Below are 22,684 nucleotides of genomic sequence, written 5' to 3'. Positions count from 1 at the left end.
AAATGGACTGGAGACACCAGYCTTGCAGCAGTTTTAGACTCTCATGTCTTCTAATAGTGGTGCAAATAAAATGACTTCCAGAGATTTGCCCAGAAAAYGTAAGGCAGTGGTGATACAGGATTCACTCCTCTTTCCTCAGTCTGTTACTATTAATCCCAATACAGCCTTTTCACAGGGACAAGGAGAAGGCCAATAAAGTTAAGTGGCCAAGAGAGCACGAAGGATGTGAATTACAGGTTRCATGTCTGTCCAAAGATCACGGCTTAACTGTAACTGTGTAACATGGTACAAAGGAACTGTCGGGGGTGGAAACCTGCCCAGAAAGGGCTTTGAGAAGTCAGCTCTGAGGACCGAGCTCAGACTTAAATATTTACTACTGCAACTGCTAGTTGTAACATGAGCTTCTTGCTTCAAAAGCAGGAGAGGTGGGTCCTGTGCTGTGATATGGCTGGCTTCCTTCTTCTGGTGCTCCTTTGGATGCTCTCCATGGAGAGTGAGGGGAATATGGATTGCTCTCCCTGCAGGGGAATAGAGGTGAAACACTGGGGCAAGTCTTGCAGAGCTTGTCTGTACATGGAGATATACTGCAGGGGTTTTACAGCCACGCCTGGTCAGTGTTTGAAGCTGCTAGGCTGACTGCACCATTGGCCAGTTGTCAAAAACCAAGAAATCATGCTGAAGCAAGGAGTGGTTTTGCTCCAGTCTGGTACCTCAATGGGCAACCAGCTAACACTGGCAAAGAAAAGCTCTGCCATGTCACTGGGGAGACAGATGGCTCATTGCTGGCCCATGGGTATGCTGGGAGCTGCTGTTTGGGGAGTGCAGCTTGGCTCTGTTCACCTGAGGTGGTGGTTGGTGGTTCTCTTTCCCAGGCTTCCACCCGGGCTCCCACATCAAGCACCTTTGACCTCCAGATGAAATTTGTGTGTGGCCAGTGCTGGAGGAATGGGCAGCTGGTGGAGCCAGATAAAGACCTCAAGTACTGTAGTGCCAAAGCCCGCCACTGGTGAGCAATGCAACCTTCTCTTCCCTCCACCTCTCCTTAAGGTCAAGAATTTCCTCCCATATGTTCTCCAGGGCTTCTTCTGGCCTTTTTGGAAGAGCCTGTGAGGTTTTCCAGCAGCCTCTCTGTGCTCGGGGTGATATTTGTTGCCAGCATTGTGCAGGGTAGATTACAGCTAGACTGGCACTTTAARTCTAGTTCCTGTGGTTCCCCTTTTCCAGTTCTATCATTTCCTCTCAGCAAGATCACTAAGACAGTTCTCCTCTGCTCTTATTTATACTCCTTGCTGTTTGAAGATGTCTGTCGTGTTGCTATTAGTGATGATTCGAGGCATTCTGCTTCYTTTTAAATTAGCTTCCTAAGGGCTTGCGGGACTTCACTTCCCATAACCCAAGCCAGAAACGCTATCTAGAGTCTTATTGCAAATATAAGACCTCAAAAGAGACAGAAGCAGCAGTTACTGGAGGAAGTAAGTAGGGGAAGATCGCTTCCTGGAAAAGGAAGATAACACTTCTTTGTGCAACTGCTGAATAGAGCTGAGGTTTTTGGCCAGGGTGTCTCCTTCTGATCCCTTGCTAGTGCTACTGGAGAATTAGTACTTGCTGGCACCTGTTCATAAGACGGTGCTTGTTATGACTTGCATTTCTACTATACCTGTCAAGCAGAAAATATTCCCAAATGTTTTTCATGGACTTGATTGCACTTGATTGTATTGGAAAGTGGAATGCAGTAGTTTAGTACCCCACAGTAATGTCACGTGACAGTTGGAGGAATCCTTTGTGGCTTTATGCAAAGATACTCCAGGAGATATGCAAGAAACAGTGGGAGAAATCCTCCTAAAACACCCTTCTGCTGGCTTCTGTGCCGCACATGTGAATGTCTAGRAGCAGCCAGATAGTGATGTGGACAACCTGGGCTAGAGAATTTGGTCACCTTTGAACATTCAAGGGTTTCTGAGGAAAACAGAATTTGTTCTACCCTTCCTTTTCCTCTCTTGATTTATTCTCTCTCCTTTAGTTGGACAAAGGAACGTCGTGTTCTGCTGGTGATGTCCAAAGCAAAGAAGAAGTGGGTGTCTGTCCGACCACTGCCTTCCATCCGCAACTTCCCACAGCAATACGATGTAAGCCCCTYGTCCTGCACAGCCGAGTACCCCTTTCCCTTCCCTCCCAGCATGACGCAGCACTTTGAGGGCAGATTTCTTGTAGACTTGATGGAGAAGCAGGCAGCTGTTGGCTGAGGTGGGAGGCAAGGACAAACTGAAGGCCACGAGATTGCAAATATATCCAGCAACAGACGTGGAGTACAAAAAGGAGCAGCACTTGTTCAAACCACTCTGTGCACATACACAAGTTTCTGGTGCTGATGATAATGCCATCAGTATCTCAAAAACTGGCTGGCACAGGGCTTGGGAACAAGATTTAAGTCTCCCCTCAGTCAGCGTTTCTCAGCGTGGGTGAGAGGCAAGACAGGGCACTTGAGAGAAGCCGATCCGTGTCTTTGCTGTGGCTGTTCTGCTGTTAATTGTGAAACTTGCTCATAAGGTATTTGAAAGCAAAATAAAGAGTTCTGCAAAAAGCCATATACTGTGAGGAAAACTACAGATATCCAACTCCAGGTCGGAGTGTGATAATTGATAATTTTTCTCACCCTCTCTTTTCCTTTCTCCCTAAAAGGAGAAAGCTGCTCCCCCTCCTACCACAAGGGATCTGCTGTCACTTAATCCATGTACAGGCGCAAGGCCATGTGTGAAGCCTGGAGCACTCTCCAGCTGCAGGCCTGTTGTTAGAAGCTGAGAAGAGGGGGAGCAGATTGAGCAGGAGACAGGAGTTATTAATCACTGCTAAAGTAGGAGATAAGGACAGCAGGTGAGTTGCAGATCATGCAGCAAAGACAGGTTGCCAGAGCTCCCAACCAGCCATAACCAGAGAGGAACAGTGTTGTCTCTTCTTCCTGGTTGATATGGGCCAGCTGGTGTTCAAGTGCTGTCCTACCTGGTGAAAAAAGTAGAGGAAAAGGGTTGATGAGTAAATAGGATGCTTGGAAAGCTTCTCATTTTCTCTAGCAATGAGGTTRTTGGGCACTGTGAGGCAAAGTTGTGGTGTGTGTGCTTGTGAGTCTAAACACCAGAATGAGTCCCCTTTGGGGTCCAGCAACATGACCAGCAGGAGATATTGTTGGGTCAATCCAGTTACATCCTACTGTCTCTCCTGGGATCACCACTAAGCTAACTGCGCCCCAGGAGAGCCTAGGTGCCAAACTGAGCTGYCTGTGTTGTTTATGAGGAAATCTTACCTTTCGTGTCATCAAGAGCTTCAGGAAAAGAAGCGTGAGTTGATGATGTATGTCCAGTTTGCTACCTCTCCTGTGTGCAGTTTCACACCCCTGCTGTTTTTTTGAACCCATTTTCCTTCCATTCCTCTAACAAAGAGGGTTTATGTGAACCCTGAATTTTGTTTTTTCGTCTTTTGACAGTTGTGTATCCATGCACAAAATGGCAGGAAATGCCAGTATGTGGGCAACTGCTCCTTTGCCCACAGTCCTGAGGAGAGAGACATGTGGACCTTCATGAAGGAAAATAAAAGTGAGTGAGGGAAACATGTGTCAAGGAGTTTGGGGAGAGGGGAAGAGAATGTTTGGGCAGTGGATGCAGGCCTTGTTAAGGCACACTGTTGACAACGGAGACTGAACTGGATAGAGCTCCTGGTAGCCCAGAGTTAGCTAGGAATTACGGTAAAGGTCTATCTATAGTTGCTTAGAGCTGCTTCTCTCTCAAACATACCTATATACATCTTCAGTCTCACACTGGGTCTAGTGCATGTCAGTTCCATGTCTTGCATTGCTTCATTGCTGCCCTCCCTCGCTGCAACTCTGCAGACCTGCCCTGTGCCGTCCCTCTTGTTGCCTGTACTGTCCCAGGCCTGGATGTCTCTGGAGCTGCCAAAGTACTAGTCCTGACCTGTAGCTTCTCCTGCGTTTTTCTTGTCTGGCTTGTATCATCTTGGCTTTCTTGCCCAGTTCTCATATCCCTTGCACCTGGGCTGCAGCACTCCCTGTTCATGGCACTGTATTGCGAAGGGGTGAATTTGAGATCCTGAATGAGAACATTGTTGGGTGGTGCCTTTGTGGAAAAGCCTCTGAAGTTAATTACACAGGTCCTCAACTTACCTTTTGGGGGAAACCTGGGGAGACAACCAGGTCATAGTCGTCCTCCTCAAGATCCCATGATCCTACTCCTCGCAAAGCAGGGCCTCAAGCTATTGCTGTAGCAATTGCCTGAAATTGCTTCAGTTGCTCCAACATCAGCTGAGTCCCATGGAGTTCTGTGCTTGTGCAGGCAGTGATAGGGCTGGTGGAGGAACCACCWGCTCTCTGATAGCAATCCTTGTTTATTCAGGGCAACAGCAAGCTGAGAGAAAAAACAAAACAAAAAAAAATCAGTGCCCAGTTGTCTAGGTGGTCATCTGTCTGTTGGGAGATCCAGGAAAGCCTGAAGTATCTCAGGCCTGCACTGAGGTTGTCTGGGTTTTGTGCTCAGGTGGAGGAGGTGTTTCTCTCTGCTGGGCCACATGCTTCTGTTTGGTACATTTCAAGTCCTTCTGTTGCTGAAGCCTTTCAAGCACTTCAGTCCAGTCTGGGTGTGTTCCTTAAGCAGAAGGGTAAATCTTCAAATGACAGTGTTGTCATTTTGGGGGAATTTGCATTAATTATCCCCCATTGCCTTGAGTTCCTCAATTACCCATCTAGCGAGGAGTAAATCACTAACACATTGCACTTACAGCGTCACATTGCTATCTGCAACCACTTTGTGTTTCCCTGGCCTTTCTCACAAGTTCATCTTGGAAAGGCAAACATGCAGTCAAATCTTCTAGCCAAAATTTCCCTTCCCACTAGCATTGTAAGTGGATTTTGAACAGAAAGCACCAAGAGACATTGACTGCACTCTTCTGGGCAGGCTGTGAACTAGGCACAGGCTAACATTAAGTTCTCTTCATCTCCTTAACACTTCCTGTGGCCAGCTTGCTTATAGGCTCTCCTTCCTCTTAAGTGCTGCAGACAAACCATAGGCATGGAGGAAAGGGGTGGATCCAGACCCACCCCAGTGCCTTTCCTGTGGCTGGAGTGAGATGTCTGCTGAGGTCAAGCAGAGCCAGGCTTGACTGAGAATCACCCTGTGAGGTGACTTCAGTCCAGGGAGATCTTGAAGCACATTCCGTCCTTCTTGAGTACTTTGTGTGAGCTGCTATTATGGCTGCCCCTCAAACCACAGATGACACAAACCAGGCTGTGTGAATTTGGCTTCTCTCCCCATGGCCCTCATTTGAGGAGATGACACTGGGCTTCCTGAGCACAGACCTTCGCTCTGATTGCAGGTGCTACTGCCCTGGGTGGGGGGGAAGGGCTGCCCCAGTATTCATCCTTTTCTCATAGTTTGTGCACAGTGCAGGAGGTTGTCTGAGTGATTTCGGTCGTCTTTGTGCAGTACTAGATATGCAGCAGACCTATGACATGTGGCTAAAGAAACACAATCCTGGGAAGCCTGGAGAGGGAACACCACTCACATCTCGAGAAGGAGAGAAACAAATCCAGATGCCCACCGACTATGCTGACATCATGGTAATAGCTGATCTCTTGTCCTTCTTCAGCATTGCCATCCTACACCTCTCTTGTGCTGCTAGCAGGGACCAAGTTCCTCTGCTGGGAAAAAGCTTGTGCTAATAGAGGTTAAATTAACAACTGGGAGCAGCACAGCAAGGGCAGCACGGATGAGGTGGGAAGGGATTGACTCAATCAGCAAGACTCTGCTGAGGCTTTTCCCATTATCTGTAGAAATGTACCTTAGTTTTCCATTTGCTTGGGCCCAGCCTCTTCCCAGGGTTCCTGCTTGCTCTTGGGAAAGCTGGCAAAGCCATTGCTGTCCTGTTGGAAAAGGGGGAGGCTAGGAGGCAAGAGCAAAGAGCACAGAGGCCTGGGAAATCTGGATGCAGATGTGTCTCCTGAGCCCAGGGGCAGTGGCCAGCATAAGGGCTTATGCTCCTGAAGAGTCCTGTATTGCCAGTGCCCTGTAGCTGGACCTTACGGACTTTGCCAGTTTACTGAGCTGTCCTGTCCTCTGAAGCTTAGTTTAAGCTGCAGGTGGGCCTACACAGAGCACCTCTTCTGATCCCCCTTAGCAGCAGCATGATGCCCCTGAAGAAGACGTTGCAGGGAAGCACGGGTGCTGTGGGAGGTGCCGTGGGAGGAAGGAGGGGAAGGGAATGCCAACATAGGGAAAGGTAATGGGTGTGAATATTAGTGCACTGACTGGCACTTTGGCATGTCTGCACCGATTAGATGGGCTACCATTGCTGGCTCTGCGGGAAGAACAGCAACAGCAAGAAACAGTGGCAGCAGCACATCCAGTCGGAGAAGCACAAGGAGAAGGTCTTCACCTCAGACAGTGACTCCAGCTGCTGGAGCTACCGCTTCCCCATGGGCGAGTTCCAGCTCTGTGAAAGGTACCATACACGCTACCTTATTTTCCCTGTGTTTCACTGCTGCAGGGAAGGGGGGACAGGCCCAGGGCCTCCATCATCCCACTTCTTCCCCCTCCTGCTCCTGCTCCTCTTCCCTTTCTAATAGAGTCCCCAGGGACTTCAGCGTGGAGGAACAGTGGGACAAGCTGMCAGTTTGGGGTGACAGTGAGGTTGTGTTACTGGATCCTGGAGATACTCAGGCACGCTGCTCAATGGTTTACAAAAAACCAATACCATCCCTGAGCATGTCTTTAGAAAATGAGAGAGAACTTCGTGTCTTTGTCTGTGCCCCTTGTAGCCAGGATGCTCTCATCTCTCTCACTCTTCAACAGAGTCTTTTTGGCCCAGTTCTTGAGAGAATCTCAGGTGCTTTATTAAATGGTTTGAATGTCTCACACCCTCTGAATCAGTGCCTTGAGGTGTCTCCCGAAGGCTTGTGATGGCTAGAAATGCCATTTTGGTTAGAGARAAAGCTGTGTCCCTCATGGCTGTTTAGAGTTGCATAGCATTTTCCTCTCTTATGTAGTTGTTTCTTCTCATGCCTGCTGGTCTGGTTCTAGCTCATGTCATTTCTGTTGACTGAATTCCCCCATAGACTGTTCACTGCCCTGTTTCTGTGCCTAGCCTCCATATTGCCTTCCTCTGATTGCACACTGGTTGTAGGAGAATAATCTCTCCCTTCGAAGGGAGAGTTTGCAGCGTATTTTGGCGGGACACACTTGAATATCACACGTGGGGAGCTCAAAGCCCTGCCATTGGCAGGAGTAGCCTCCTGAATGGTGCTGCTTGTGCTGGCAGGTTTCAGAAGAGCAAGGTTTGTCCTGAAGGAGAAGAGTGTCGCTATGCTCATGGCCAGGAGGAGCTGACGGAGTGGCTAGACCGGAGAGAAGTGCTGAAACAGAAGCTGGCCAAAGCCCGCAAGGACATGCTGCTCTGCCCCAGGGATGATGACTTTGGGAAATACAACTTCCTATTGCGGGATGGCGTATAGTAAGGGCTGGGGGGAGCCTGTCAGCTGGAGAAACATGAGGTGGGTTTTCCGAGAGTGGCGATAGCAGGGAGAGTGAGATCGATATCTTGCAAAGAGAACTTTTCTTTTCTTTCGTTTTAAGATTACGAGACGATGATTTATTAGTGGTGAATGAAATCGTGAATTTGATTCTCCTTGGCCAGCGAACGCCATGCTCACTGAGTTCATCTTCTGTCTTCTCTCTTTTACCCTCCCACAATTATTCTTCTCCGCTTTCTGTTTTCTCTGTCCTTTATTTAAGGAAAGAATTCTGTTTGTACTGGGGTGTGAATTGGAGAATTTTTTCCTTGTTCCCCTGCCCTGAAGTTCAGAGTGTGGCTGCAGAGGTCAGGAGGACAAACAGGGAGGGAAAGCTGAGAGAAAGGGCTGGACATCTGGTAGAAGGGTGACCATGAAGTGCATGTGCTCCTTTTTTTCAGCGCTACAGAGCAAGCCCTGCTTACATGGCTGCAACTGGCCCACTCTCCTGGGAGTTCAATACCAGAAGAATTGGGAATTGAGATGCCAAGGAGGGAAGCTACAAAATCTGGTTTAAAACATCTAGGCTTAAACCCATAYTGTATATGTTCCCCTAAGGCATCAACTGGAGCTGAGGAAGGTATTAGTCATTTGGTGTAGAGCGTAGCTAAAAACAAGTATGCTGCAGTGTCCCAGCACTGAGAACTTAATAGTAGGTAACTTTAGCCTGTTTTGATTGACCATACCAGGAAAGCAAAATGATGAGCCCTCATCATGTAGCAGCTGAYCCCCAAATATGTAACAGGTATTTGGGGTTGGTAGTTTTGATTTGTTTTCTTGGCTGATGCAACTGGTCCAAATAAGACTGAAGCCATCTAGAAGCACACYGTGTCACTGTATTCTACTCTGGAACATCAGTCAGGAAAAAAGGCTGTAAGCAAAAGGAGCCTGTATTTCTGTCAGCTTCTGTCCTGAAGAGAGGGAGGGAGGTAATGGGGTTCCCATTTTGTTTTTTAAATAGTGTGCATGCGTGTAACTGGTTATTTAGAGCTGTGCTGTTTCCTGCGCTGCCAGAGGAACCGGGTAGGAACCCGTTTGAAAGGACACTTGAGCAGCATGGGGCTAGCACAGAGGGCTTGGCTCTGGCGACACTTTGCCGCAGGGGATCCAACTGGAAGTCGCTTACGAGTGCTGGGGCTGTGGCGCAGTGTCTTCCTTCTCTAAGCTGCGACTGGGAGCTGGCAGGCGCGCAGCACAGCACGGGGGAGAGGGAGCCGAGAGATGGCCTCGGGCAGGGACCATAGCTGTGGGCAGAGGGCAAGCAGCACGGCAGGACCCAGCTGTGCGCCTGCTCGCATCCCGCCTGACTAATGCTCTGCAGTGAAACCAGCCAGCCCCAGCAGGGAACTCTGGGCCAGGACTTTTGGCTTTTATAAAGGCAGCAATGAGAGGCAATACTTCTCTGTATGCCAGCCTTGTTCTTTCTGGCAGTCCCGTSTTGTAAGCAGGAAACGTGTCCTGTCTTGAGCTTCCCTCTCCTCTCTGACTGCAGCCCAATGGTGCTCTGCAGTTTTGTATGCATGGGTGGCACCATCCACTCAAGCCCAAATGCATCTCCCCCTCTGCCTTTGTGGGTGATGTCTGTTTGTGTGGAGTCTCCCAGGACTGTGAGCTCAGAGCCCTCAGGGTTGGCCGTGCTGTAGCCATAGTAAATACAATCTGGCCCTGTATTGTGTGGTGGTTTGGCATTGCTGGGTCCCTTTTCTCCTTTTCTCCCTCCCTACTGCAATATCTTCGGGATCTCCAGCTTCAAAAGAGGGCAGATGTGGAGATAMGCAGAGGCTGTGGGGGAAGCTGCCAGCTTTCTAAGCCAGCCGCAAGGTAGCTGCCTCAGCTCTGCCGGAGTAGTTATGGCCCAGCAGCGGGGTGAGCTGCATTCTAGTCTTGGGTCTTTCCAGTGATATTATGTGCTTCATATAAGCCAGTGCCTCTGAGCTTGTTTCCTTTCTTATAAGACATGGATGGTGTTTAGTGGTGTGGTATGAGCTTCCCTCCTTGGCTGTGTAACACTTTAGGGTCTGGCTTGGAAGGGGCCAGGACTGTAACATCATCTGATATACTGGTGGTTATGGTAGATTCACGAGAAGAGGGAAGYGGTTATTGCCATCTTGGACAGTGTGCAGGAGAAGGAAGAGATGTGGAAGGATCCCTACTGTCCGTAGCGCTGCCAGGCATGACAGTTTTTGAGCAGAGAGGTGCTATATTTTCTCCTCTGCCCTTTGTTGTAGCTGTCAGGATCGTACCTTCTCCTGATGCTCCTTGTGCTGAACTGGCCAACTTCAGAAACTGTGAGAGATGAGGAGGAGGAAATAGGCATCAATGTCGGGGATTGTCTTGTTCTGTTGTTCTTGGACAGAAATGCCAAGGAAGTGAATCCGGATCGGGGAATGTTGGAATGTGTTTTTATTTTTACGATAAATCCGCATCTCTAGTGTCACTCCAGTGTTCGCTGCGCCGTGATTTCTAATACGATAACTTGTTTAGGTTACCGAGCGGGTTGCTGTCCCCTCTCCTTGTCTCTCGGAGACCTCAGGCGCTCGTCGGGCCTTCCACCCCACGCTGACGGAGGTGTGGATTGCGGCCAAGACAAGGGGAGGGCGAGCGTGCCTGAGGCGAGGGAGGCCCACGGTCATGGGTATTGCATTGAGTATTTCTTTTTGTTTTCCCTGATATGATAACCTGGTCTGTGGTGTTGCAGTACTTTGTCACCAGACTTGTTCTAGTGTGTATATATGTGATCCCTCCCATAAAGCATATATACACAAGTATTAAATATATTGCTCTATATAATATTATATGTGTGTGGTATCAAAGGAATCTTTTTAATGAGGGTAAAGGAAAAGGACTCGGGCAAGGAAACGCAGCATCTCCGATTTAAATATGAAGACTTTTATTTGGGTTAGGGAAAAGGAGTTATTAAAGAGGGGAGGGTTTTATATAGATAGGTATAAATTTTGAGATGGGACAGGTTTCCCTGTTCATACTTCTGAGAGCCCTCTGGGATGTTCTTGCAGTCCCATCTCACTGAAGGAGTATTATACTGCTAAGCTTGTGAATAAAGTTTTAATGGTAAGTCTTTGCTTATATTATTTAAAGGGAATTGTGAAAGGCAGGAAGCTTCACACTTGACTTCCTAGGCTCGCTTTATCACGTCAAGGGGATTTTCTTTGGCATGTTATGTACTCTCACCAGAAATGCTCAGTGCTAACAGCTCTGCAGCAATTAAACCAAAAGTAAGTTGTAGGACTGCTTTAGTGGTGCATTCATGAGACCCTGCAGTAACTCTCCCTTTTCTGTATTCATGTAAGGGGAGAGGAAAATTTTGCAATGCAGAACCAAATCTGAGGGTAATTAACAACAGAAGTCATGTTTTCATTTTGTAGCTTTAGAAGAAAATCTTATATCCCTTAAAATAACCACACATACRCTCACACAAAATAAACACTTTGATTTAGCTCAGCTTGTTAAAAGCTGAAGGACTTATAGTAAAAATCCTTTCTCATATCCTGGGAGGGATTTATGTGATGTTGGTGTTGGAGTTAATCTGACCTTTATGGGGGGAAAGAAGAAAAACAAAACAAAACCAAAACCCCATTTAGCTTGTATGAAATTGTATGTCAAAARTGGATGGGTTTTAGCAAGTGAAAGGAGAAGATAGCAAGGGGATGCTGCAGTTCTGAGCAAAGTAGTAATGATTTTGAGTCCTTTAATATGTCTTTGTATTAATATAATTTAAGAATACCACGCTTTACTATTAAAAAAAAACTTAGTATCTTTCATAAGGTCTAGTATCGGGATAATAATGTAGATGTTTTAACAACATTTTTGGTTTTGTTCTTAAATAAAGAAACCAAACCTGCTTCTTTTAGCCTTTTTAATAGAAAATAAAAGTGTGCACTTTAAACCCTCTCCTGATACAGTGTGTGTTTGCATCTTTCAAATAGCCTGCAATGACTTTATCCAGTTTTCAGATTTTCCTACTCTAATGAGGAAGACAAAGAGGTGGAAGAAAAGGAGGACTTCAGGCACTGAATCGATTATACCTGGTACCATCCACCATCCTTCCATATAATCTACTATTCTTCTTGTTGAATGGAGAATTGCATGTGTGTACATGTGTRTATGAACAGAAGTGCTCTAGTTCTTCATTAGACCCACAATTCTTGTGAATTTAAAGGGTAAGATTTTTGTTTCTGTCCTCCAAGCAACGGGAACCCACAGGCTCTGTATTAACACACAGATCCAGGTATTTGGGTAACTGGTGTTTTGAAACCTCTGGTAATCAGGTCTTGTAATCCCCTCTGCTGTGTAGACCAGTCTGTTCAGCAGGGTCAGCCAGAGTGCGCTCTGCCAGGAAAAATACCCTTTTCACAGCCCCAAGTGGGATCCCCACTGCACAGCATCCTCTCCAGGATCTGCACACATACTTCTCACTGCCCRAGCTCCATGAGACATGTTGTCTAAGACTGAGGGTAGGCCCAGATCCCTCACACAGACTCAGAGGACTTCTGCATCCATCTATCTGTCCRTCCAATTCTGAACTCTTGGGCTATGGTACTGCAGGATACCTGCTGCTGCTGGGGCCAGCACAGCTGGCTTTTGGGACAGGTGAGTGATACAGCCTGAAAAGGGATGGTCTGAAATCACTGACACCCAGCATCTTCATTTTGAGGAGGAAGTGTCTAGAGAATGTATATCTTCCTTTACCTGGTCTTGCTGACCTGTCCAGTGGTTTCCCATGAACCCTGGCAGATGTCCAGCAATTGCTCTCTTTGGATTTCCCTATCCTGCTTTAAATGCCTTGGTTTATTGCCACTCTTTGCACCTTCTAGGTTCTGCTCCTTGCCAAGGGTCTGGTAAAGCTTGTTCAGAGAGCTCCCAAAGTGGGCTCTGCCCAGACTTGCAGAGTGATTTGGGAGCAGAGAAATGCACAGAGGCAGCTCTAGGTGTCCTTCCTGCCCAGGGCAGCTCAACTTGTGGCAATCCAGCCTCTCACATTACCTCCCTGCCTAGCACCTAGATTTTTGGCAAATGGCACCTCACAGGGGAAGGCCACGTGCGGAGAAGAGCTGTGGTGAGCCTGGCTGCCACGTGAGCACCTCAAGAGGGAAGGGGGAAGGTCTTGGGGTGGAGGGAGAAGGAAAGCTCATTAGCTTTTGGCACTCATTTGGAGGAATTAGTTTTTAGAAATCCTTTTGCCTCGGGCGGAAGGTGCAGGTGGTTCTTTCTGTGGAGCTGCGCTGCGCGGGGGATCCCGGGTGGTGTGAGCGGGGCCTGCTCGCTGCAGTAGACACTGATCCTGGCTGCCAGGACTTAACGCAGCACAGGCAACCTGCCGGCTGCCTTGGATGAAGGGCCGTATCTCTGCAGCAGGGAGGAAGGTGAGAGCCGTATGGGCCCTCGGAGGGCCGTGCTGGGGTGAGGGGCCAGCCAGCCTGCTGCAGAGATGCTGGCGGAGAGGGGGGCAGAGCGAAGGGCTCTCGTGGTGAGCCCTGTCCCTCATTCTTCTTGCGCATCCTTTCTTCTCCACTGCGTTGGTCACCAGGAGCAGGGCTAACCCCGACCGCCTCTGCAGCAGCGTGCCAAGCTCTCAAAGGAAGGGATTATGAGATGGCAAAGGGTACGCTCCTGACGTGAGGGCTCTCTCCCAGTTCCTGTCAATGGCCTGTCACTGGGGATTAATGCTTAATTCTCTGTCCGTATTAAACCTGGATTTGGCCCGTGCCTGTTGTGACAGGACTAATCAGTTCAGCCTTAGCCTTTTCTGCTGCGCAAAGCTGCGAAGGAGGGGGCTGTTCTTCCCCTACTCCTTTCTTTTTAATTAAGCTTTTTTTTAATGGTAGCAAAAGGGATGAGAGAGTACAGCTTAGCGGTCAGGCTCCTCATTCCTTYTCCAGATAGAAGAGGCACAGAGCAGCCCTCCTCTCCATAGCACATGTGCATGCTTGAATACATAGGTATGCAYGCATATGCATGCTGTACTCTGCCCTGGGAAAAGGCAGCCCTTTCAGAGGTGAGAAGGGGGCTCAGTGCAAGGCCTGGTCAAGCCTGAGTGTCCGTGCTGCCCCTTGCCACCGTCAGAAGCACCCAAGGGCTTGTACAGCCCTGTTTCAGACACCAGGCTGGGTCTTCAGTGACTCGGCCAATACRGAGCTCCAGCTCTGCTTTTAATACATTCAGCTTCAGCCTCCTGTGCTGGCTTCTTTGTTCCTTCCCCACCTGCTTTTCTTTTACAGTAATCTCCGCACAGAGGTGGCTGCGGACCCACCTGCGCTAGCTGCAGCCTTCCCTGCTGCTGCAGTTCTGGGTGCCCTTGCACCATCATCACTAGCAGCAGCATTTCGACCCCACAGAAAAAGAGATGCTGGGATAGAGGGCAAGCGTTCTTTCACAAAGGCCGTGGTGAAACAGCCTGCCAGCTTTGGCCAAGGTAACAAAAATCCCCTATCAAGCCCACTGCACTATGCAAATAAATTGGTAAATCCTTCACTGGACTCTGTCATTGGAATCTGTTTTTATTTGTCCTAGGAGTTAGTAAAAGAACAAATAAAATTACAGATGTACAGAACAAGGCAGTGACGGACCTCCAGCAAATGATTTGCCTGGATAAAAGTTCAGAGAAGAAATCACTTACCACTCTGGATTTAGTGTGAGAACTACACCTGGCTCCTTCACRGAGACCCTGAGGAGCAAGTCTGATTTGTTGGATCTGCAGCAGCAGATGTCCCTATATGAGGCGATACGAAAATTTTCAAATAATGGCTGTGCAGCCAAAGTGAATGGTCCTAGGTGACTGGGAGAGGGGAAGCTCTTTTGAAAGCAGCAAGATTAGTAAAGCTTCTCCAGGTTTCTACAGATTTTTGTTCTTATTTCTGGATACACCTTAGTGCAGCACCTCACTTTCTCCCTTGTCACCCAGCCCCCTCATACTGCCGGCTTCTGCCTGGCAGAGCTCTTGGCTGCTGGGGCAACACATGCTTTGGGGTCCCAGCCACCAATGCACAAACCTCAAAATCAAAGAGAATAACAGCAGATTTTCTTTCTTTCATCCATCTTTCCAGTTTATAAGATCTTACAAATTCAGATAGAAATAAGTATTTAAATATATTTATCCCTTTGCCAAATTGGGTAGTAGGTTCAAAAATGGGTAGGGAAGAAGTGGATAGATAGACAACACTGTGGTGTCAGCTTTGTATCTTTAGAAAATCAGAGCAAAAACATAATCTGTTTTCTAGGAGGGAACATTCAAATATTCTAGGAGGAAGCTTTCATCGCATTTGAAGAAGCTGAGATAATACCAGTTAGTAATAATAACAATTAATGCCCTATTTTGGTCAAATATCACTGCTGCTGGTGGGTTCCCCACAAGCCTTGCTTTAAGTTACCCATAAGAAACAGTTAAGTTCCAGAGGTCAGAAAAATCAGTGTGCAGCCTTGCATCACCACTTGTACAAGATCCACAACACCAATTTACAGGAGTTTCTGCCTGAGAAGGCACAGGCATGTTGCTGGGTGTTGGTTTGGGGTGGAAGGTGAGTGCGAGAGAGAAGTACCAGGAGCAGTAGAAAGGCAGCTGCAGAAGCACTGCTGACGTGGTCCTCGGAAGGAGCTGAGGGAGCTGACCGAGGATTGAGAGAAAGAAGGAGACCTGGAGGTGCGCACACCTCCAAATGCGACGGGTCGTTCCCCCCCCCCCTCTGCCCAGTAATAAATGGGGTGGTGGTGGAGAAGTCTGAGTGTCCCAGCACTGCTGGGTAGTTCAAGTAGCCACATAAGGAGACCTAAAGAAAAGACATTGAACATAGCCCTGGCCTCTGTCATTTACATCGGCATTCTTGGAGTTCAGCTCTGTCACAATCTGTGGACCTTTCTGCTTGCAACCAATTTAGGGCCAGTGTAAATGGATTTCGGCTGGTCAAGTCTGTGAGAAAATGTGCTGTTTAGGGCTGACTGGGCTTGTGAGTGATGAAGTAGAGCTGTGAAACCTCTGCTAACGTGAGATTACAATAATAAAAAATAATGATCTGATCTGATCGCGATGCAGCCAGCACAAATGATGCAATCCATGGCCGTGCCTGCAGCTTTCCATGCTGACACAGGGCCAACGCTTCAACTCCAGTCACTAAACCCGCCTAGGTGCTCTTCATGGCAGGGACACAAGGGAAAACAGACACTCCCCACTGCTATGACTCTACTCCATAGCATGGTTTCTGCTTCCCCAGGGCTTGAAGTCAGGGCAGCATTGACATATCCTACTAGTGGATGTTGCTCAAGCATTTCACCTGGGCAGGAGCTCGAATTTCAGGGATTATGAATCAAGAAAGATACACAGCRTTGGCGGGGGACTTTGCAGACATGGTGAACACAAGTTGAGGTGTGTGCTCTTAATCTCCAGAAAATAACTTGTAAATGTCCATTGACGGTGAATAATTAGAAATGCTAAGTGACAATTTAGTTTTTCCTTTCAATAAACTCCTTCATTTGCTGAAGTAATAAATGTCAGTCAGTTGCTGCAGGCGCTACTGTGAAGTCCTGGGGTGCCTCCAGATATGTGCCCGGGAGTGTGCACAAGAATCCTTCTGTCCCTAACCGGGGTCATCCAGGTTTACAGACAGGTTTGAGCGCGGGGCAAGAAGAGGCTGTCCAGCTGTACCCGGCACTGGAAAGCTACCATATTCCCATTCACTGTACCTTCCCAGTGAGCAACTGAGCCTTGGTAAAGGCCATCAGCCACCACCYTTTGATGAGAAGCAGGCCTAGGGATATGTGAAGGTAGTAGTTGCTCTCCCAAATGTTAGCAGTGCTTGGCAGCGTTGAATAACCCCAGTCCCTTTGCCTTAACCAGCCAGAATGRCCAAGAAGATTTCAGGAAAGGCCACGAGCAGGCTGAGCTGCAGAAACAAGACATGTGGCTGCRCTTCCCTCACTGCAAGCAGCCAGAATCCACTGATCTTTGAGACRCTCTGTTGGGGCTGTCTGCTGTGTCCAGCTTTGGACAAGTAAAGGACACAGCAGACCGGAGTCTATAGGAGAGTATTCTCCCAAAATGGTTTAACAGCTAATCGTTAGCACTGGTTTTGTTTTCTTATGCTCTGTCTGGGGTGAAGGGGGAAGCAACCACAGGGAAAATCTCAAGAGGTCTGAATGTAATTGTATCATAATTAAGAATTMTTTCAAAGCATCCTCCTTGTGATTCCTGAGCCTGACTAGATAGGGATCTAGATCACAAAACTTCCYCAGCTAATTTGAAATGCCCAACCACCCAGCCTGGCTAAGCAATTCTTTCTTCTTGGTTTCTGTTGGTTTAGATCAAATGAATTTCATTACGGGACCAAACAGAAACATAGTGCTATTGAGGGTGAGCAAAACCTTATCAGTTTTCAAGACGCTAAATGCTGGGTGAAATGCTTCACTTCAAGCATGAGAAAAGTCCTAATGACTTCCTTCAGGCCACTTCCATATTTAGCGTCAAGCATAGTTTTCAGACTTTTGCTGGGCTGTCCCCAATAGCAGGAGCTCAGAGACCACGGTAGGAATACCCTGCTCCTAACAACTCACGCTAGCACAGTAAGGCAAGCAAAAGTGGACAGGAGCAACCTGAGAAATAAAGGCAGTTCTGTTCTAATTATCCCACTCATCAAAAGGGAAGACTCCAGCATGTGTAAGATGCTCCTTCCGAAGCCAGAGCCCTACAACAAACCAGATGAAAGATTGGACCTTTATCGTCCCATCTCCAGACCACTCCTCCATCCTAAAAAGCTTTACTAACAGGAGGGGTTTTGCATGCTCAAGACCTTATTTAACCAGGCTGTTTTCAGAGTATTTGCAGGGCACATGAACTTACTTGCATTAAATCACTGCTTGGGGAGGAGACTGATGGATTTCTGATATAACTTTGTGTCACTTCTGAAGAGAAATTCTGCATTTGGGGGACAATGCAAACTTCGTARGAAAGATGCCTTCTCCTGTTAGCAGTATTAACTTAGGAGGGACAGACAATGTGTCATACCATATGCAGAAATAGTCACTATCTGCATCTCAGAGAGCTGAAGAGTTAGCAGACAGATGCAAACAACATCTGTACGTCTCCGTGGGACAGTCTGCGCAGCTCAGAGCTCCCCTTCTCAGAGCCTCCCCGGAGCCCTTCAGAGAATCTGCCGGCCGTCATGTTTGCAGCTGATGTATGCTCTCCTGACTGTGTGCATGCTTTTTTCTTTTCACAGCGTGTATATTTGTTATAACACCTTGGGAAGGAAAGGGGTGCTGCCTTTGCAAAGTTAGATAACTGGCCCARTTCTTTGCAGCCGGATTGGCTGTGCGAGGCCCTGTAAAACCATGCTGGCCAGCAGCCCGGCCCAGCCCTGCTAGGCTGCGAGCTATTTCCACAATTGGCCACTTCAGAGTGGGAGCGGGGGAGGTGAAGACAGCTGGGCAAACTGCATCTCCGCCAGGCTGCTTCCCTTCCTCCTCGGTTTTTCTCAGCTGGAGTTGTTTGGCAAGCCTGCTCTGGGTGCTTCCGAACCCCTCTCACAGCTCCCAGGGAAGTGGGTTGTGGCGCTGCTGGACAGGCACCTGGTCCTCCCTTAGTGTTACTAGTGTAGTCCTGGGACAGGCCATGTCAAGCTGCAACAGCTCTGGGGGCCCCGCTGCCCTGGACTTTCCCGAAGTCCTGAAGTCCCTGCTGGAGTACTCCTTACCCTGGACCAACAAAATGACAGGTAGGATTGAAGCAACACATGCCCCCCCCTTTTTTTTTCCTCTCTCTCCTTCCCCTCCTTAAATTGCAAGGCGAGAAGGGGGTAGAAGCGCTTTGCTRCAAGCCTTTTGAGGGTGTGCTTCCTGCAAGCCCAAGAGTCCAAGTCAGATAGGGAGTTCTGGCACTGAGCATGTTGTGCAGCTAGGAGGCAAAACGGCAGCGATGGATTGATTACAAAATCCGTCAAGAGTGCTGAGCTTCTGATCCTTTTAATCTCTGCGCTCAGCTACTTCTTGGAAACCCTCAAAGCTTCGTGCACAGAGGTTTAGGCACRAATCTCTGGGCTCATGTAGCAGTGACTTCCAGGATTCCCAAACAAGTTTTCCCTTGGTTAATAACTTTTCGCTTGGTTAATAACTTTTTGACTTCTAGACTATTGTGACTTCCTAGATGTGGACTGTCAAGGGAATCTGGCCCATGTGGGGCAGGGTGATTCTGCACAACCTTTGTGTTTGATGTTGCAATTGTTTATCAGTTGAAAGCTGAGGTAGGGAACAAAATGAATGTCACGGGTTTTTTGCAAGAGCAGGCTTTCCTACTCTGTGTGCAGTTTTGTGGAAAACAAATGGAAATAACGTAGGAGGTTATTTAATCTAGACTTCTGCTGTGCCTGGGCAGTGTCAGGCACATCTCTCTTGCTGGATATGCCCCATGTACCGCTCGTGTAACCTAGAGACTCTCTTGGGCTTTGGATGGGATGCCACATGCCCCTCGCAGACTGCTTTTTGGTTGTTGTGTTTGAATGTCTGTTGCTGAGTGCTGAGGAGGTGTGTGGGAGCGCCTCAGCACAACAAGCTCGTGTCTAGGCATGAGTGAGTAGAACTCGCAGAGACGAACATGCACTGAGCTCGCTGTTCTGTAGGGAATTGCTACCGGGGCACGCGGACAGCTCTGCAATCTCACGAGGCAGCGTGACGCGGGAGGTGGGAGCAGGAAAGCCAGCTACGTGATGAGGAGGGGCCCTGCTTTTAGGGACTCCTGCTCAACCTGGGGTTGACAGTAGAGAGGGATGCTGCTGTGACAGTAAAGTATTTATGGCAGGAAAGGCAGCTGCCTTGACTCAGTGAAATACAGCAAGCTCTGTGGCACTGGCATGGCTCCCTATAGGAAAAGGGTTATTAGGGCATGGGGAGATTCCTGTATCTCCTAAGGGGCTCAGTTTGTCACGTTCCTCTGCTGTTCCCTACGAGTTGGCTCTCTTCTTTGCCGAGACTTTGCACGTTAATTGGCTTGTTTATGTATCATACAGTATGAAGCTGGGTGTCTGGACCAGGGYGTGCTTTCAGAACTGACTGATGCCCAGGTGTAAAGTTGACCAGGCTGGAAGGAGGTAGTAATAACCAAAGGAGGTTCACATGGTGCAGAGCCTTGCTATGGCTAAGCAGAAGTTAGGCTGGATCTCCTAGATCTCTGGTCTCCAAAGCCAAGTGGATTGAATTAATCCAAGGGAAGAGCACTGGCGAGATGTATCTGTTTGGCAGTGAGTTGGGAGGGGGAGAGAAGGGTGTCAGGGAAATCAATGGTTTGCAGAGGGAATAATTTAGTCCTAACTGCATGTGGCTAATTTGGCAGCTTTCTTCCTCAGCCCCGGGACCACCCTGCATCTCGGCCTCACCTCCTGTAACCCTTAGAATTGTCTTTATTATGCTGCTTCCCTCCCAGGGCCAGTGCTCCCATCACAGCCCCCTTCCCACAGAGTTCAGTTCCTTTCTTCTAGGTCTTCATACTTACACATTAGCCTTCTGGATTTGCAGGGTCTCTGATCTCCATCTGACATGCATTCTGCTATCCAAAAAAAGCCTCCCAGTAAGGCTAGCTGTATGCATCCACCAGTGCCTAGGGCTGAGCTGCTTCTTGTTTGCCTCCCTRCTGCATCAGAGCTGGGCTGTTCTGCATCATCTGGCCCTGATAAAACTCCCAGCAGTAACAGCCGAGGTCACTGCATTCCTCTCTTCACAYCTCATTGTCTTCCTCTCCTTCTCAGCCCCAGAGCAAAATAAAAAGCRTATAAATCTCGGACAAATTCCAACTCAAGCAAGAAGGTACAGCTGATGCCACAATGTCCACTTTGTGCTGGCATTAACTTGAATACTTGATCCCTGGAGGCAACAAGGAAAAGCTCTCAGAGTAACCTCCCTCCTTGCTGGCAGGGCAGAGCTGTTGCCYGGGCAGGGTGCTGTGAGAGGCAAACCACAGGAATGCTCCCTAAGAACTCCCACCTTTGAGCCAAGCAAATAACATTATACAAGTTAAACCCTCTCCAGGCAGTCACCTCATGGTGATGGTGCAAAGTGAATCCTAATATTGAGCACCACTGAGTGGAAACGTACTGGAGAAAAGGGAGGGAAAAGCCCTGGCAATGAAGGTTGCTGAGTGGGTGTAATAACCTCCATTCATATGGACGTTCACCAGCAAAGTAGCTGCCATTTAGATCTGCAGTGGAGGGGGGAAGAACACCCAGCCCGTTCCTTGAAGGAGCTCTGTACAGTACTGAGACACAGTGTCATCCCCGGGGGCCTCCAGCATCGGCAACAGTGGAACAAAGCGACCACGAGAGCTGCAACTGAATGGGAAGCTTGCAGCCAGCTCCACTTTGGCAAAATCCCCTCTCCCTGTTCCTAGAAGCTGCTCCTTCTCAGCTTCAGTAGGTTATGTTCTCTTGTCACCATCTAGGATGAGCTGTTTTCTGTATAAAAGCTTCCCTGTGAACCAGCTGCCCCTTGCTGAGCTATGTGTGCTGCCTCTGCCATGTGTGGTCTGACATCTGCGGTTCATCGGCCCATGTGAAGTGGCATCTCTGTTTCACGTATGCGCCTATTTCTTCTCCCAGCTCAGCTAGGCAAGACAGATGGAGTCCGTGGAGGGCAAGCAGCAGCCAGAAGCATGACCTGCTGTATGTGCTTCTTGCAGCTGGGTTTATCAGGTTAAGCCCCTCGCAATGATACACTGACCCAAGCTGTTCCAACTTCCCAGACTGTATCCTGTTTTAACAAGGTGGCCATTTCCAGCTTGGTGGCAGGCAGAACAYGCACGGGAGTTTTGTTTCCAGTCGTATCCCTGTCCACATGTGGCAGCAGCTTCTGCCTTCCAGGCTACATGGGAGAACGAGTAGTTGGCTGTTAGTGAGTGTGCATTCCCTGAACAGCTTTCCTGCCTGCCCARAAGGAAAAGGAGGTGGTTGGATGAGGGCATACATTGGCCATGCTGTAATAAAACAAGGAGGGGGGAAGCACCCACTACATGTGACTTCCAATCCGTTCCTTTTCCCAGGATGTGTGGGGAGGAATTCGGATCTGATTTTGTGTCGGGACAGACCAGTAGCATTTATTAGCAAGGGTCAGGTCAAATTGTGCCATGCAACTGAGATGAAATGTCTGAGGTATTGCGGGAGTCTTGTTGAGGGATGTTTGTGGAGGACAGCTGAAGCCAGCAAATGTTTATCTGAGCATCTACGCTGCAGGAAAAGGCACCTAAGCAGAGAAATCTCTCCCCAGTGGATTGCACACGTGGCTTCTCTGGGTGCAGACGAGGTTATGCTAGGTAAGCCGTGCACCCTTTCCTTTCGCTGCTTGCAATGCTATGCAGTGGGGTCGCTGTGGCCAGCCCTTCTGCGGCAAGAGGCAGGAACTGCTGATGGGAAAAGCCTGTGGTTGAAGCGTCTGTCACTTCCGTGAGCTCGTTCATTCTGCAGGAGAACCTCTTTAGTATCTGCTTGTGCTCTCGGGGATGAATTTGGCAAAATGTACTCCCTTTACGTGTTCAGCTTAAATCGCAGCAGAGCATCCCTGTCGCGGGAACAGGGGAGATAGCTGGGGAAGCAGAAGGAACAGTGCTGGCCCTGAATTCACGTGAGCACGGAAACTCAGAACCACCCTGTGTGCAGCACAGGAATCCCCGTACCGCCAGGAGCCCAGCCGTGTCAGCCCTCCAGCCCGAGTCCTGGCCGTCCTCCCCTCGAGCCACCGGCTGCGAGCAGCTGCGGTGAAGTTTCTCCCTTCTCGCTGCTAACGTTATATAGGGCACGCAGCTGCTGCTGGCGTGATGTAGGACAGAGGGGGATTAAATCCAGGTCATGTGGGGAAAGGTGATCTCTGGATCCAAATAAGGGTATTTTAAAATCAGCCGAAGCGCTGACCCGGGCTGCGGAGCGGCGGGCGCTCCCGCCCCGGCGCGCCCTGCCGCCAGCGGCCGCGGCGGTTACACAACGGCCGTAACGGCGGCTCCCGCCGCGAGCCCGAGGGGAGGCGGGAAGAGCCGGGGCTCACGAACGCCGCGCAGCGCCAGCCGCCGCCCGAGCAGAGCCCCGGTGTCCTCACACGGCCCCTCGGCCGGCCGCGGCGCGGGGGCGGGGGGGGAGGGGG

The 22,684-nt window shown here is 49.0% G+C and overlaps 2 protein-coding genes across 8 annotated transcripts in view; both read left to right on the top strand.

Moving 5' to 3' along the window:
* Nucleotides 1-11,476, top strand: part of ZC3H7B (zinc finger CCCH-type containing 7B) — a 47,355-nt gene extending 35,879 nt beyond the window's left edge. For all 7 annotated transcript variants that reach the window (XM_085323521.1, XM_085323522.1, XM_085323518.1 and 4 more), the window contains 6 exons: nt 873-1,006; nt 2,021-2,126; nt 3,479-3,587; nt 5,487-5,620; nt 6,338-6,501; nt 7,318-11,476. In XM_085323521.1, coding sequence (XP_085179647.1) covers nt 873-1,006; nt 2,021-2,126; nt 3,479-3,587; nt 5,487-5,620; nt 6,338-6,501; nt 7,318-7,510 — 840 coding nt within the window. In that variant the 3' untranslated portion in view covers nt 7,511-11,476. The remainder of the gene's footprint in view (nt 1-872; nt 1,007-2,020; nt 2,127-3,478; nt 3,588-5,486; nt 5,621-6,337; nt 6,502-7,317) is intronic.
* Nucleotides 11,477-17,985: 6,509 nt separating this feature from the next.
* TEF (TEF transcription factor, PAR bZIP family member) overlaps nt 17,986-22,684 on the top strand; it is a 16,641-nt gene continuing 11,942 nt past the window's right edge. Inside the window, exon 1 of the mRNA XM_085323421.1 lies at nt 17,986-18,285. Coding sequence (XP_085179547.1) covers nt 18,183-18,285 — 103 coding nt within the window. The 5' untranslated portion in view covers nt 17,986-18,182. The remainder of the gene's footprint in view (nt 18,286-22,684) is intronic.

This window comes from Rhea americana, unplaced genomic scaffold (assembly GCF_003343005.1).
Source record: "Rhea americana isolate MKP2758 unplaced genomic scaffold, rheAme1 scaffold_85, whole genome shotgun sequence".
Taxonomy (NCBI): Eukaryota; Metazoa; Chordata; class Aves; order Rheiformes; family Rheidae; genus Rhea; species Rhea americana.
The sequence above is the reverse complement of the archived record's forward strand: the minus strand, read 5'-3'. Positions and strand labels throughout refer to the sequence as shown.